The following is a 13,936-nucleotide window of genomic DNA, read 5'->3' on the forward strand; positions in this document are numbered from 1 at the left end:
ATAGGATTACCTAGAGTACATGAGAATAGGGTGGAGGTAAGGATGCTTGGTTTAATAACAGCTAAAAGTCTACGCCTAAACTTACTGGTGAGGGGATAGCTTGGGTATTGCAGACCTGTTTATTTCATTAGGTGGAACCAGCACAATCTGCTAAAAAGTCCTTTTTATTGTTAACAAGGTAAAAACAGCACTACAAAAAACAGAGAGCAGCCACAAAGAATTAATCCAATTGACGCGTTTCTGACTCCGAGACCTTAGTCATAACAGTGACTACAACAAGTTCTCAGTGTGTTATGACTAAGGACTTGTTGGAGTCAGAAACGCGTCAATTGTATTGAATATTTGTGGGAGCTCTGTGTTTTTTTGTATTGATGTTCTTACATTGTTAAAAATAACTTTTTAGCAGATGAGTGCTGGTTCCACCTACTGAAATTCATTTCTCTATGTTCAAGTTGGTGTCTGGAATGCACCAGGCCTGTGCACCGAGGTGAGGTGAGCTGGCTTCAAACCCTTTTTTTTATTGTATTGTAGACCTGGTCAGACTAGCCATGGTCAGTAACGGAGGTCAGGCAGATCCAGGATGTTGAATCATGGAGCAATGAGAAACGTAGTCAAACAAGCCAAGGTTCAGGTAAGGGAAGTTTAGGCAAAACCGGTTGTGGTACTGTGGAATAGTTAGAAACGTAGTCAGTCAAGCTTAAGGGCAAAGCAGGTCAAAACAGGTTACAGGAACCAGAACTCAAAAACACTCACAAGTGAAAACTGGGAGGAAAGTGTCACAGAGGCCAGTCACAAGCTCCCTCAAATAGTACCCCTTAGGTTCTGATTGGTTGCCTGACATACCGCCCCACCCAGCTGTGAGATTGTGAGATTCACTGCAGTGGAGAAAGATTGCTGGAGCCCAGACAGTTTTACAGAAACCTGCACAGACTCTGGTGACTGCTGTTATATGGAACAATTCAAATCTTTGATACATTACATTAGGTCAAGTTTTTCATTTAAGTCTTTTTTTAGCCAAGACAATAAAGCCAAAACAATAAAGATAAGTATAAGTCTCTCCTTTACACTTTTCATCACCTTAAGTTCCACATCTTGTTTTGCCCCAAAAAAAGAGCATAAAAAACTGCATTAAACTGACCCCTTGATAAAGCTACACGCGAAGCGCGTGTCGGGGCGCTTCTTTGAGCCACTTGATTACACTACTCCATGGGTAAGGCTCTTTGCTTTTGATACTCTGATGGGACTCTGTCCACTTGTACTTTTATTTAGGGCAGACTATTGGCAGACTACTTTAGATCTCTTCATCTAAGTCAGGGGATTCAAGCACGCGGCCCGTGGGCCGCATGCTGCCCCCGGGGTTGTCATCTGCGACCCGCGGGACACCGAGCCGCTAGTACAGGCTCTGCTCCGAGACTCTGGAATTCCCTGACATCGCTGTCCACATATGAACAGCGATGTCTGGGTCTTCCCCAGAGCAGAGTCCCGGGCAGAGCGCTAGTATCGGCTCTGCTCCGGGACTCTGTGGAATTCCCTGACATCGCTGCTCATATATGGACAGTGTGTCAGGGTCTTCCCCAGAGCGGAGTCCCGGGCAGACCGCTAGTATAGGCTCTGCTCCGGGACTCTGGAATTCCCTGACATCACTGTCCATATATGGACAGTGTCAGGGTCTTCCCCAGAGCGGAGACCCGGGCAGAGCGCTAGTATCGGCTCTGCTCCGGGACTCTGTGGAATTCCCTGACATCGGTGTCCATACATTGACAATGATGTCAGGGGCTTCCCCAGAGCAGGAGTCCCAGTGATGTCAGGAGCACAGCTGGAGTCCCAGGAAGAGCCTACTAGCGCTCTGCCCAGGACTCCAGCTCTGGGGTTGCCCCTGACATCCATGTCCATATATGGACAGTGATGTTAGGAGCAGAGCTGGAATCCCATGCAGAGTGCTAGAAGCGGCTCTGCTCCGGCACTCCAGCTCTGGGCAAGCCCCTGACATCACTATCCATATATGGACACTGATGTTAATGGCTTCCCCAGAGTTCCGGCGCAGAGCCTATACTAGTGCTCTGCTCCGGGTCTCCGGCTCTGGAGTTGCCCCTGATATCACATTCCGGTCCAGGAGGATCCCCTGACACTGGGCACTGTGGCATTATCTAAAAAGGGTCTGCCCAGTCTTGACATGTGTGTCTGCCAAACGCTGCTAACTGAGCCGGACTGCATTTAGCGACACTTAAACTAGAAAACTGGATTGTTGAAATAAGCACGTGGAGAAATCTCTCAAATTTTAAACCTAGCGCTATTAGTATAGTAATGTAGTATTATTATAGTAATGTAGTATTATTATAGTAGTTCAAATAACTAATTGATTAACAATAATTTTGTATTGTATCAAATTTGAAAGTAATGCGGCCCGTCAACTTCCCATTTTTTCTATATGTGGCCCACTTACCCGGCTGAGTTTGAGACCCCTGATCTAGCTGTAACTTTGCATTACACACATTATATTCCTCCTTCTTCTGTGGACTTGCTATTTACAACTGTGCACTGTATATATTCTATACTAGCATGAACAATAGTTCTTATTAAGAGTAATTATTAGACTATTCATTTGTCCCAAACGGTATCGTTTTACATAGAATCTTTGCACAATTGAAAATTGGATCTCTAATACTGTGTGATACAGTTGTATTAGAACTGTTATCATCTGGTAACCCATACATTCTGTAGTGGCTCACATACAGTCTATTTCTGTTTAGGATCCTCTGTATTTTTATGCTTTTATATATTGTTCATTTATGTCATTAATAAAGAATCATATTTTCTATTTTCATACTATAAATCGTACGTGACTCCTTGTTCTCTTTTGTGTATGTGATATTTTGAAGTTTCTATTTGTTGATCCTTGGATGTGTTATGTCGTACACGAGAAAAACCTACCCACTTTACTTATTTGCCTTTTGAGACTAATATTTATTATTAAGCTGCACTGTGAAAACCTGGCCTTAGAATAAGCAGTTAATTACATCTTGAAAAAAAGTATGAAAAATATTTATTGAGCAGTGTGCAGTCACGTGATCCCCGGGACAATTGTCAAATGACAGAGCTGCTGTATCTAACTAGATCCAGCACAGCCCTGATTGTGACAACTATGGCAGCTCCAGTTACATAGTTACACATAGCATAAAAATGTCATTGTCATTACGCAATGAGGATAAAAAAAATTGCAAATACATACAGTGTTGAGCTAATTGCAGATTGAATGTAGCTAAAGAATTTGGCCGCATTATATTTTCCTATTATTTTACAGCATAAGGTTATTTATCCAGCAGACATTGCACTTTGCAGCGAGAACGTTAAGGCCGTTTTACACGGGCCAATGATGGGACGAACGAGTGCTCATTCCAACGCTCATTGCCCTGTCTCAGCCAACAAACATGCAAACACTCGTTTGTTGGCTGATCAGTACTTTTATGGGGCCAAAAAAATGGTCCCTCCGGGACAGCACATTTCCCAGGAGAAAGCGAGCACCAAGCAACATGCTGTATCGTTGATCGGTGCTTGTTCACCAGACGAAAATCTACACGTGAAAAACCACCTTTACTATTATCATTGGCAAAATGTTGTTAAGGATTTGATTGATGTTGATTATTTTTGCCATTTAAATATTGTGATAAATCGAAAACCCACACAAGACATACCACAGAAGCTGCCATGTTCCTATTTATTTTAAGTTTGCATTCCAATTATATATTTTTTATTTTAACCAATACTGTACACGTTCCTTACTTATTTCTAAAATACACCCTAGAAACTAAATGATGGTCATAGTTTTTAGGTATGGTGAAGAGATATATAGAAGTGGATAGTCATATTTAGCTTGCTATTTTATCTAGTGACTAAAATTGTATGGTTTTTTAACATGGCATTCTAATAATCCGTAAAATATTGAAGTAAAAAATATATATAATTTATTTTAATTTTTTTCAAAATGTAGGACTCTTTGTACAATATGCTTGTATTTTTACTGTACAGTATGCTAGTATTAAGTGGCGCTGACTTGACCGTATATGCTAATATATTTATGTTTTTCACTGTGAAACATTTTAGCATTGAAGGTGTTGTATGGGATTATCAAAAAAGTCTGCCCCCCCCCCAAGAAACTGCACCAGTTTTGACGCATTTACTTTAAATGGGCTTTACCGCGATACCAGATACAGTGGATGGGCAAGAGCGGTGCTGTTTCTGAGGAAGAAAAAAAAACAGACTCCTTTTTCTTTTTTTCTTTAATCTAATACAACCCTTTTAAGCACAGAGATATAAATAGTGTCAAATGATTCACATGAATTTGTGTGTAATGTAGGAAAGCCTGGAGCAACAGCAACAATACATTGCAGAGATCTGAACATTTCCATGGCTATCACTGTAAATGTAAAGCAGTATTTTTATTGGAGACGTTCTCTAATACCATCTATTTAGCCTGTTCAGTGTAGCGCTTCACATGTAGTCATCATTCAGTTAGCGTTTGGGTTCGAAGCCTGGAAGAAGGACCATAAACATTGCGATATTTCCTTTGGCCACTAACATCCCTGATTTCCTTGACATCATTACTAATATCTATGGTTGCTTGTGATACACTCTTATGCTGCTGTTGACTTCATGATTACCCTGCTTAGCACTGCAATGACTGAATACAATAATCTGCTGACGGGTCAGTGACAGGGAATTTGAAATGCCCATCACCCCTGCAGTGTTATCATGGGATTACTCTAGCTTGGAAAGAAAAAGCTTCTAATAACAACATTATACTGGTTAAATCTCAATGATATAATTACTAACATATTCTTCAAAGTAGCTCACAGGTGGAGTTTTTTTTTTCTAAGCAATAAGAAAACATTCACGTTTCTCTAGATTACAAGCTACTACTGCTTGGTGGTATAACATATCAAAGGCTCCCCATATAGTATCCATACATAGCAGAATTTCCTCACGACAATATGTCATATAGCGGGATTTCTACATAGTAATGCCTACATAAGGTACTGTATAGAAACATAGTGGCATACGTTACCATGTCTCCACAACTTTGTGTCACTTACCATAGCTCAACAACCTCTTCTACGCCATAACTATTATAGTGTGTTTTTAGAATACTACATGTAACCATTTGAAGAATATATATGAGGTGTAGGTTATGTTCACATTTGCGTTAGTTCTCTTCTATCAGGTTTGCGTTGCTTTTTGAAAATCAGAATAACATGGCATGCTGCACAGGATAGTGGATTAAAAAAACTTAAACCTGATTGGTGCTTTATAAGTCAATGGGTGGAAAAATGGATTATAATAGATCCGACATGGAATGCATAAAAATGGAAGCAATAACTTTAGGTCAAATGGAGCTTAAGTGATCCACTAAAACGGCCTTCATTGTGGAATTTCTTCAAAGATGAAATTGTTTCAGAGATGTCTGTTGGATATTGTTGATTCACTTGTGCTATATTATTTGTATGTCAGGAAAAAGTTAAACTGTAGCATGGTTACTTAATAGGCCACATGCACATGACGGCATGTGTTACAGACTGAAGTATGGTGCGCAAAAAAACAAAACTGTGTAGCATACCGTATAGTGTATCACACAAATCCGAAAAGGGCATGAAGCCTTAGTTTATTTAACAAAAGTTTATGTAGATACTTCAATGAGATTGAGGGATTTCTTTTAGTACAAGGCATACATGCTGCCAAGTTCCTTTTATTACTATTCTTTTCTGTGGTTTACTGGACAGCACAAGAACTAGAAATCTGTTATGAATTACTTTGTTACAAATTATCCCTGCATTTGGCCAAGAACTTGTGCATTGTTGAATTTTGAAATACTCCAATCCCACCAGTTCCAGTAATGGAGAAAGTATTAATAAGACTGATTTATATTGTAAGTTGTTCAGGATTTTTCCTTGCATTCTCTTCATTTGCTCAAATCAGCTTTATTGTCAATAAGAATTGTATAATTACTTTGTTTTTATTTATGTGATCTATTTAGAAAAATGTAGAGGTGTAACTCCAAATTAATGCAAAAATCAAAATGCTCAGTATATACTGTGTGTGTGTGTATATATATAATTTAACGGTCCATTGGGGGGGGGGGCGCGGGGGTTAGTCTGATGGGGGGCAAGGTACAAGACCCAGCACGGGTCCCATAGAGTGGGGAGCTGGCGTAGATTTTCACTATAATTATAATAAATTTGTTGAGCCGCAGTGGCCATGGCCCTCTCCCAGAAGCCACGCCCCGTTTCCGCAAAAGTGGCGAGAGTGGCTCAAAAAGTCCAAAGTCAAAATTTGCATAGTAAAGTGTGACTTTTCGGGGCGTGGCCTAGCAGCAGATGTAAGAGGACGTGTGTGGCTGGAGCTCCTGCTGTATCCATCCTGAAAGTACTGATTATCCCTGAATTACCCGGTAATATTCACCGATCTGGAGGCTGGGAGGCTGGAGGAGTCGGTACCGCTTAATACAGCTGCAATGACCCGTTCTAAGAAACAAAAAAAGCCGCCGGCGAGTCCGGGGCCGAGAAGACAAGATGGCGCCGAGGAGACTGAATGCAGGAGCAGGCACATGCGGTCTGAAGCAGCAGACAGGCTGGAGAGATTTGCAAGAACCCCTCGTGCGAGCGGATCTGCAGCAGGCAAGACGCCGGTGGCTGGCAGTGGGAAGGCAGACAGCATGGCTTCAGGCTCCAGATACTCAGTGCTGGGAGAGGACACGGTGAGTGAGGAGGAGGAAGAGCTGGGGAGTCAGCGGCGGGACAGGCGTGTTGAGGAAGATGGAGGCAGAACGCATAGCAAGAGAGACCAGGTGAAGGAGCCTTCCCTCACAGATATATTTGCTGCGGTGAAGCAGAACTCCTCAATTTTATCTATGCTGACCGGGCAGGTGGGAAGCCTAAAGGAAGATATTCTGCTGTTACGTAATGATTTACAGAAAGTGGCAGAAAGAACCACAGTTATTGAGGGGAGAGTGTCTGAAGTGGAAGATGTTCTGCCGGAGCTCAGGCGGGATGTGCAGTCTCAGTCCTTGGCGGTGGTGGCCCTGCAGGCTAAGGCGGATGATTTAGAAAATCGGCTACGCAGAAACAACTTGCATTTGGTCGGAGTGCCGGAAAAAACGGAGGGCAATAACTCGGATGAGTTTTTTTAGAAAAATGGCTGCTGGAGCAGTTTGGCCGGGAAGAGTTGTCTCCTTTTATATGCTGTTGAAAGAGCGCACAGAGTACCTACCAGACTGGGACCACCGGAGAGGCCCCCGAGACCGGTCTTAGTGAAGCTGTTGCACTACAAGGACAGAGATAAGATACTGAGGAAGGCAAGGGAACGGCAGGATATCTCCATCAATGGCGCCAAAATATCCTTTTATCCGGATTTCTCCGCGGATGTACAGAAGAAGCGGCTGCAATATTGGGATGTAAAGAAACGTCTGTGGAACTTGTCCATACCGTACTCCATGATGTATCCGGCTAAATTGCGGGTGGTTGCTTTTGGGATTGCTTCATTCTTTGAGAACCCCAGAGAGGCTGCAAGATGGCTGGATAGCAATGAGGCACGGCTGCGGAGACCGGCTGGAGAAGAAGATGCGTGAAAGCCCGCCTGGGCAGTGAAGTCTGGAGCCATGTTGACGTTTGCGGGACTGTAGCATATTATATGTTCTTATGCAGTTCTCCGAAGTGTGTGAACACCCTTGTCTGAAACACAGCAGGGTGGTATCCTTTTAACAAGAATGGCCGCACCTGACGGCAATGTTATTGTGGGATTGTTACTGGGTACCTAATGTATCTGTAATTCTGCTGATTGTGTGGGATTGTTTAATACATGCGAATAGCAGTGGGAGCCAGCGCTCACTGGAAGTGGTGAGAAAGTTAAATGGTTCAAAGAGAGATGCCAATAGGGCATGTCAAAAGTTCGCACTATGGTGCGTTTCTGCTGGATAGGAGAGACAGTACATGTCGCTCTGACCCTTTTCGGAGGCGAGGTTTTGTTGGGGGGGAGGGAAGGAGGGAGGGAACGCACGGCCTAATATCTTGACTGGAGCAGGCTGGAGTGGTAACAGATTTCTTAAAGATATGGCGCCTGATGGGATCGGTTAAATGTCTATCCTGGAATGTCCGGGGAATACGGGAAGCTAGGAAACGACAGGCAATCTTTAACTGGGTTAAACAGCAAAATGTACTGATAGTGGGGCTGCAAGAAACGCATCTGACTAGAGAATCTGTGTCCTTACTGCAGAGAGTGTGGATCGCACATGGGTTTCATTCCTTTCATACGACTTATTCTAGGGGGGTGAGTTTGCTGATACACAGGAGTCTTCCCTTTGTCTGTCACTCGTCTTTCTCTGATGAGGAGGGGAGATATGTGGGAGTGCACTGTACTATATATCACTGGGAGTGTATTCTAGTAGTGCTGTATATCCCTCCGCCTTATTCTAGCACTGTAGTTAAACGAGTTACGGAGAAACTCTCCAGGTGGCCTGAGGTACCGCTAATCGTGATGGGGGATTTTAATGCAGTGATGTCTGAAGGGTTGGATAGGTTTCATAGGGGAGGGGGAGGGCAAAGGGGAGACCTGACTGCCTTTGGAAGATTAATGGAGGAATTGGGTCTGCGGGATATTTGGAGAGATAAACATCCAGGGGTGAGGCAGTACTCGTGTGCATCATCCACATTTCAGTCACTTTCGCGAATAGACTTGGTAGCATGCTCAGCTTCAGCAGTGCAGTACATAGCGCAAATTGAATACCTACAGAGGGCGTTGTCAGACCACTCTCCGATGGCGGTGACGCTGGAAGTGGGTGTAAGGCCTACCAGGAACCCCGGTAATTGGAAGCTGAATGCGTTTTGGCTAAGATTGATGGATGGCGGGGAAATACGGGACTTGATAAAAGAATATTTCAATACTGAGTCAGTGCCGCGAGGGGTGTTATGGGACGCCATGAAAGCCTGGTTGAGGGGAGTATTCATTCAACATATTAAACAAATTAAAACTAAATCTAGGCAATTGGGAGAAAGTTTAGAGGATCGGGTGACAGAAACAGAAGGGAGACATGTAGAAGAGGGCTCCGAGGAGACACGTAGACAGTGGGTGGAGGCACAGACGTTGTTAAAAAATCACGAACTAACAATGGCGGATAATAAACGATTATTCCTTAAACAGAAATATGGAAGAAGGGGAAACGGCGGGGAGACTACTCGCTAGGATGGCAAAGCCGCATGGGAGTAATAATTTCATTCATGGCCTTAGGGGGGAGGGGGGAGGGTGGAGACAGACACGGGGCAAATCTTGCAAATATTTCAGCGGTTTTATACTGACCTATATACATCCAAAGTGCATTACGACACAGCAATTGGACGAGTACTTGGGAAACATTAATTTGCCTACCTTGGGCCGGGAGGACTGTGAAAGCTTGGAGGCACCTATTTCACTGGAGGCGATAAGGGATATGGCAAATGAGAAAGCTCCGGGTCCAGATGGGTTACCGGGGGAAATCTATAAGGAATATGGGACGGAACTAGCGCCAGAATACTTGAGTACTTTGCAGGATAGCTTTGACAGAGGCAAACTACCAGACTCCCTATATGAGGCTACGATAGTGGTTCTCCCAAAAGAGGGGAAAGACAGTCAATTACCGGAGTCCTACAGACCAATATCCTTGTGGACATCGGATGTCAAGATTTTGGCAAAGATATTGGCGCTGCGGCTGAACAGGGTACAGCATGTTGTGCATGAAGACCAATCGGGGTTCATGCAATCCAAATCGACGGCTGTCAACCCCAGGTGGCTGTTTTTAAATCTTCAGGCGACACCGGATGATCAAGGAGGAAGGGCGGTGCTAACGTTAGACGCCGCAAAAGCGTTCGACTGCGTAGAATGGGGGTACCTATGGCGGGTAATAGAAAAGATGGGATTCGGCCCTAACTTCGTGAAGTGGGTGCAGTTGTTGTATGTGGCCCCTACAGCCCGCATACGGGTGAATGTTGCAATGTCCGAGAGATTTTCACTGGCCCGGGGTACGCGCCAGGGGTGCCCACTGTCACCATTGCTATTCGCCTTGGCGGTAGAGCCACTGGCGTGCCTCATAAGACAGGAGGAGCGTATAAGAGGCTTGCAATATGGGAAAATTTCACTATATGCAGATGATATCTTAATATATATGACGGACACTGAGAATACTCTGAAGGTAGTAATGGATACGATCACAAGGTTTGGGGAGTTCTCGGGATTAAATATTAACTGGACCAAGTCTGCTCTGATGCCACTTGACATGGTGAATATTGTAGATACTGGAGTGGGACCCCGGATTCCGATAGTCTCTGAATTTACGTACCTAGGGGTTAAGGTGACGGCTAGGGTCCAAGACTATATGTCTTTGAATGTTTTACCACTGCTGCTCAAGGTGAAACATAAGGTGGATGCCTGGAACAGGCTCCCGCTCTCTGCTCTGGGGAGGACTAATCTAATCAAGATGATCCTTATGCCTCAAGTTTTATATATTCTTCATAACTACCCAGTATGGATACCCAAACACTGGTTCAGACGATTGCACAATCTCTTTCGGGATCTGGTCTGGAAAAAAGGGGTTCCAAGGATTAAATTGGAGAAATTGCAATTGCCTAAAGACGAAGGGGCGGTCGCGCTGCCAAATGCTTGGATATATTACCTGGCTGCCCAGAGCCAACAGTTTAAGGGGTGGGAGGACACAGAGACCTGGGGCTCCAGTGCACGTTTATTGTCATATTTGGGGGGAGGACTCAACCCACTAGAGGGTCTGGAAGCGCATACCTTTAAGAGATTGGCGAGTGCTAAACCAACGTTACTCTTGATACATAAAATATGGTGGCAATGCAAACAGATCCTGGGAGTGGGAATGTGTACCAAATATACTCCCCTATGGCATAATCCGGTCTTGTGGGAATGATACCAATTAGAGGGCATGCAAAAATGGGAATCGGCAGGGGTTAGGCGATTACAACACCTGTATGATGATAACGGGCTGAGATCATTTCAGCAGTTGAAAGACCTATTTCCACTGGAGCACAATATCTGCAGATCCGTCATGCCCTACAGGCGCAGGCGCATGTGGTGGACCTGACGGTCTGTGCTCTTGGGGTCCTAGAGTATGTGGGACGGGCTGACACGACCAAAGGCCTGATCTCAATGGCGTACAGGAGCTTACTGTCCAAACACTTGGGAAACCCAATGGTGCTGGTAAAAGCGAAATGGGAACAGGATGTCGGTCCATTGACCGAGGAGGAGTGGGAAGAGATATTAGCGTCCACATGTCACTTATCGCTCAGTCTGGCGCAGAGGAGATCACAACTCTTCCTGATACATAGAGTGTACCGCACCCCGTGGGTATTAAAACAGATGGGTATTAGAGCGGATGCTAAATGTCCTAGGTGCACGGAGGAGAAGGCGGACATATTGCATATGTTTTGGTCATGTGAGGCCCTGAGGACCCTATGGGGGGAAATATTGGACCTGATAAAGCAGGTGTATGGTCGGGAATTGGTGGCAGACCCTAAAGTTATGTTGTTGGGAGCGGTGGGAGAATTGGAGAGTGACAGAATGGCAAGCCTGGCAATTGCCAAGATATTATATCAAACGTGGAAATGCATTGCTAAACACTGGCTGGACGCGGAGCCACCGGGGATGAGGGAAATTGTAGGAATGTTGAATTATAATATCCTGATGGAGCATAAGATATTTTCTAAAAGGGGCACGGAAATTTTTTTTGAGAAACAATGGAGCAGATGGTTGGCCTGTCCTGAGGTGCTGTCACCTGAACTGAGCAGACTAAGGGCGAGAGTCGTCTGAGGAACTGGAGGTGACAGAGTCTGGAGCAAAGAAGGGGTGGTGGGGAACCTTGATAAGAGAAATGTGCTCTGACTAGGAATGGTACTAGAAACAAAGGGCGGAGATATAGTGGGGGGCTGTGCGGGGAGGGGGGAAAGGGGGAAGTTGGGGATTTCCTGATATGCTGTAACTATTGTATACGATGTTGGAAAATTGTAATGTGAATGTTAATGTGTTATTTCATTTCTGTGTTCGTATCAATAAAATTGGATTGATTTAAAAAAAAAAAGTGTGACTTTTCATCCCTTTTGCAACTTTTCTATGACAGAAAACTGATGTAGAAAGGTTGATAAGGCGGGATTCACACGACTGGGTCCCGCCCGAGTGTCGGCCGGTAAAATCGGCCATTTTGCCCGGCCGGTTTGCATAAAGTTTTGCATCCGTTCCGGGCCGGGCAGATCTGGACAGTGACATCAGCGGCAACTCCTGAAGGGGAATCCCCATGTGTTCGGGGATTCCGCTTCAGGAGTTTCCCCTGATGTCACTGCCCAGATATGGACAGAGACATCAAGCGCTCTGTCCAGGAGCGGAATCCCCGAAAACACGGGGATTCCGCTCCTTCAAGGAGCTAAAATGGAGCTAGCTCATAGCAGAGCGGGGAGATACCTCCCCGCTCTGCTATAGTGGCGTCGCTACAGTAGTAGCAGCCGCAGCAGCAGCAGCTGCTAGCGGTGCCATGGAAGGTGTCACCGGGCCAGGGCGCTTTTAACAAGCAGGGGAAGGGAGCCAGCGCAGCGCTCCCTTCCACCTGCTGTACACCCCGGCCCTGCCACACAGTGTACAGCGTAGCCATTCGTCCGAGTGACATCAACTCCTCCTCCTCACATGCACTCTGCGCTGTGAGGAGGAGGAGATAGAGCGCAAGCCACGGAAAACCCGGCCATCACTCGGGACACATTCCGGTGATGGCCGTGTATTACCCGGCCCCATAGACTTCTATGGGAGCCAGGCGGCCAGGTACCCGGCCGAAAATAGAGCATGTCCTATTTTTTGACGGCCGGTTTTCCCGGCCGTCAAAAAATCGGTCGTGTGAATAGCCCCATTAGGGGTCTATTGTTCCTAATGCAGCCGGGTGCCGGCCGATTTATGAACGGCCGGCACCAGGACGGGAAACCCTGCCGTGTGAATGAGGCCTAAATGAACCCCTTTGCCTTGTGGAAGGCTGCTTCATTTACGCATTCCTACTTCTTCTTCGCCTTGGCCAGTCTCCTGTGTTTCTCACACTGCCATGTCCAGAGCTGCTTGTTTGTCATTTGCAAAAGATATCCGTCTTTTAATTCAAACTGTAGAGGGTACGTTTTATCTATAGGTGGAGGGACATCGCTTTATTTGTTCTACTTTTCATGGGCTTTAGTGTAAAGTAACAAAATATTACGGTGCTGCATGTCCTTGTTTAGCTGTATTTTTGTACTCTGAATATTCTCAAACATGTCCTAGAAATTATCAATGTTAATCTCTCTTTCCCTTCAGATATCAGTTGATGGTTTCAGATACATAGCTCATGGATGCGCTTCTCTTCAACACCTAAAAATCAACAATATGTTTACTCTAACAGACAACTGTATCACAGTAAGTAAAGGTTTCAGGTCATTTGCAGCCTTGTTCCCAATTTTTCATTTTCAGTGTATAGCAAGGTCCTCTTTAGATGTTAGCATTATTTATGTTGGGGCCAAGATCTGGGTTCTGGAGCCAGCGGATCTGTGTTAACCTCATTTCCAGACTGAGTTCATCTGGATAAAATATGTTCCACATTGTATATCAATGTTTCAGAATGTTTTCAGTGTATGGATTTATGTTGCATGGATACATGTTCTTTTGAAGGCATTTGTAGGCATGTAAGCATTTAGTCTCAGCAAAGGAGAGAAAGATTTGCTAACTATATTACACTGAAAATATTTACTGACAAACTTTAATATTACAAAAGTTATAAACTAAAGCAATCTTTTAAAAGAAAACATAACAATTCCCCTTCTAAAGCCCACGACCGTAATTTTGATCCACAATTACATATCCATAATTGTGGGTAAAATACTGACCTATTCATTTCTAT

At 44.6% G+C, this 13,936-nt stretch overlaps 1 protein-coding gene across 3 annotated transcripts in view; it reads left to right on the plus strand.

Annotated features, from left to right (window-relative positions):
* The window catches only part of FBXL13 (F-box and leucine rich repeat protein 13), a 178,540-nt gene that overhangs the window by 123,670 nt on the left and 40,934 nt on the right, over positions 1–13,936 (plus strand). For all 3 annotated transcript variants that reach the window (XM_075857321.1, XM_075857322.1, XM_075857323.1), the window contains exon 13: positions 13,357–13,455. In XM_075857321.1, coding sequence (XP_075713436.1) covers positions 13,357–13,455 — 99 coding nt within the window. The remainder of the gene's footprint in view (positions 1–13,356; positions 13,456–13,936) is intronic.

This window comes from Rhinoderma darwinii, chromosome 3, assembly GCF_050947455.1.
Source record: "Rhinoderma darwinii isolate aRhiDar2 chromosome 3, aRhiDar2.hap1, whole genome shotgun sequence".
Taxonomy (NCBI): domain Eukaryota; kingdom Metazoa; phylum Chordata; class Amphibia; order Anura; family Rhinodermatidae; genus Rhinoderma; species Rhinoderma darwinii.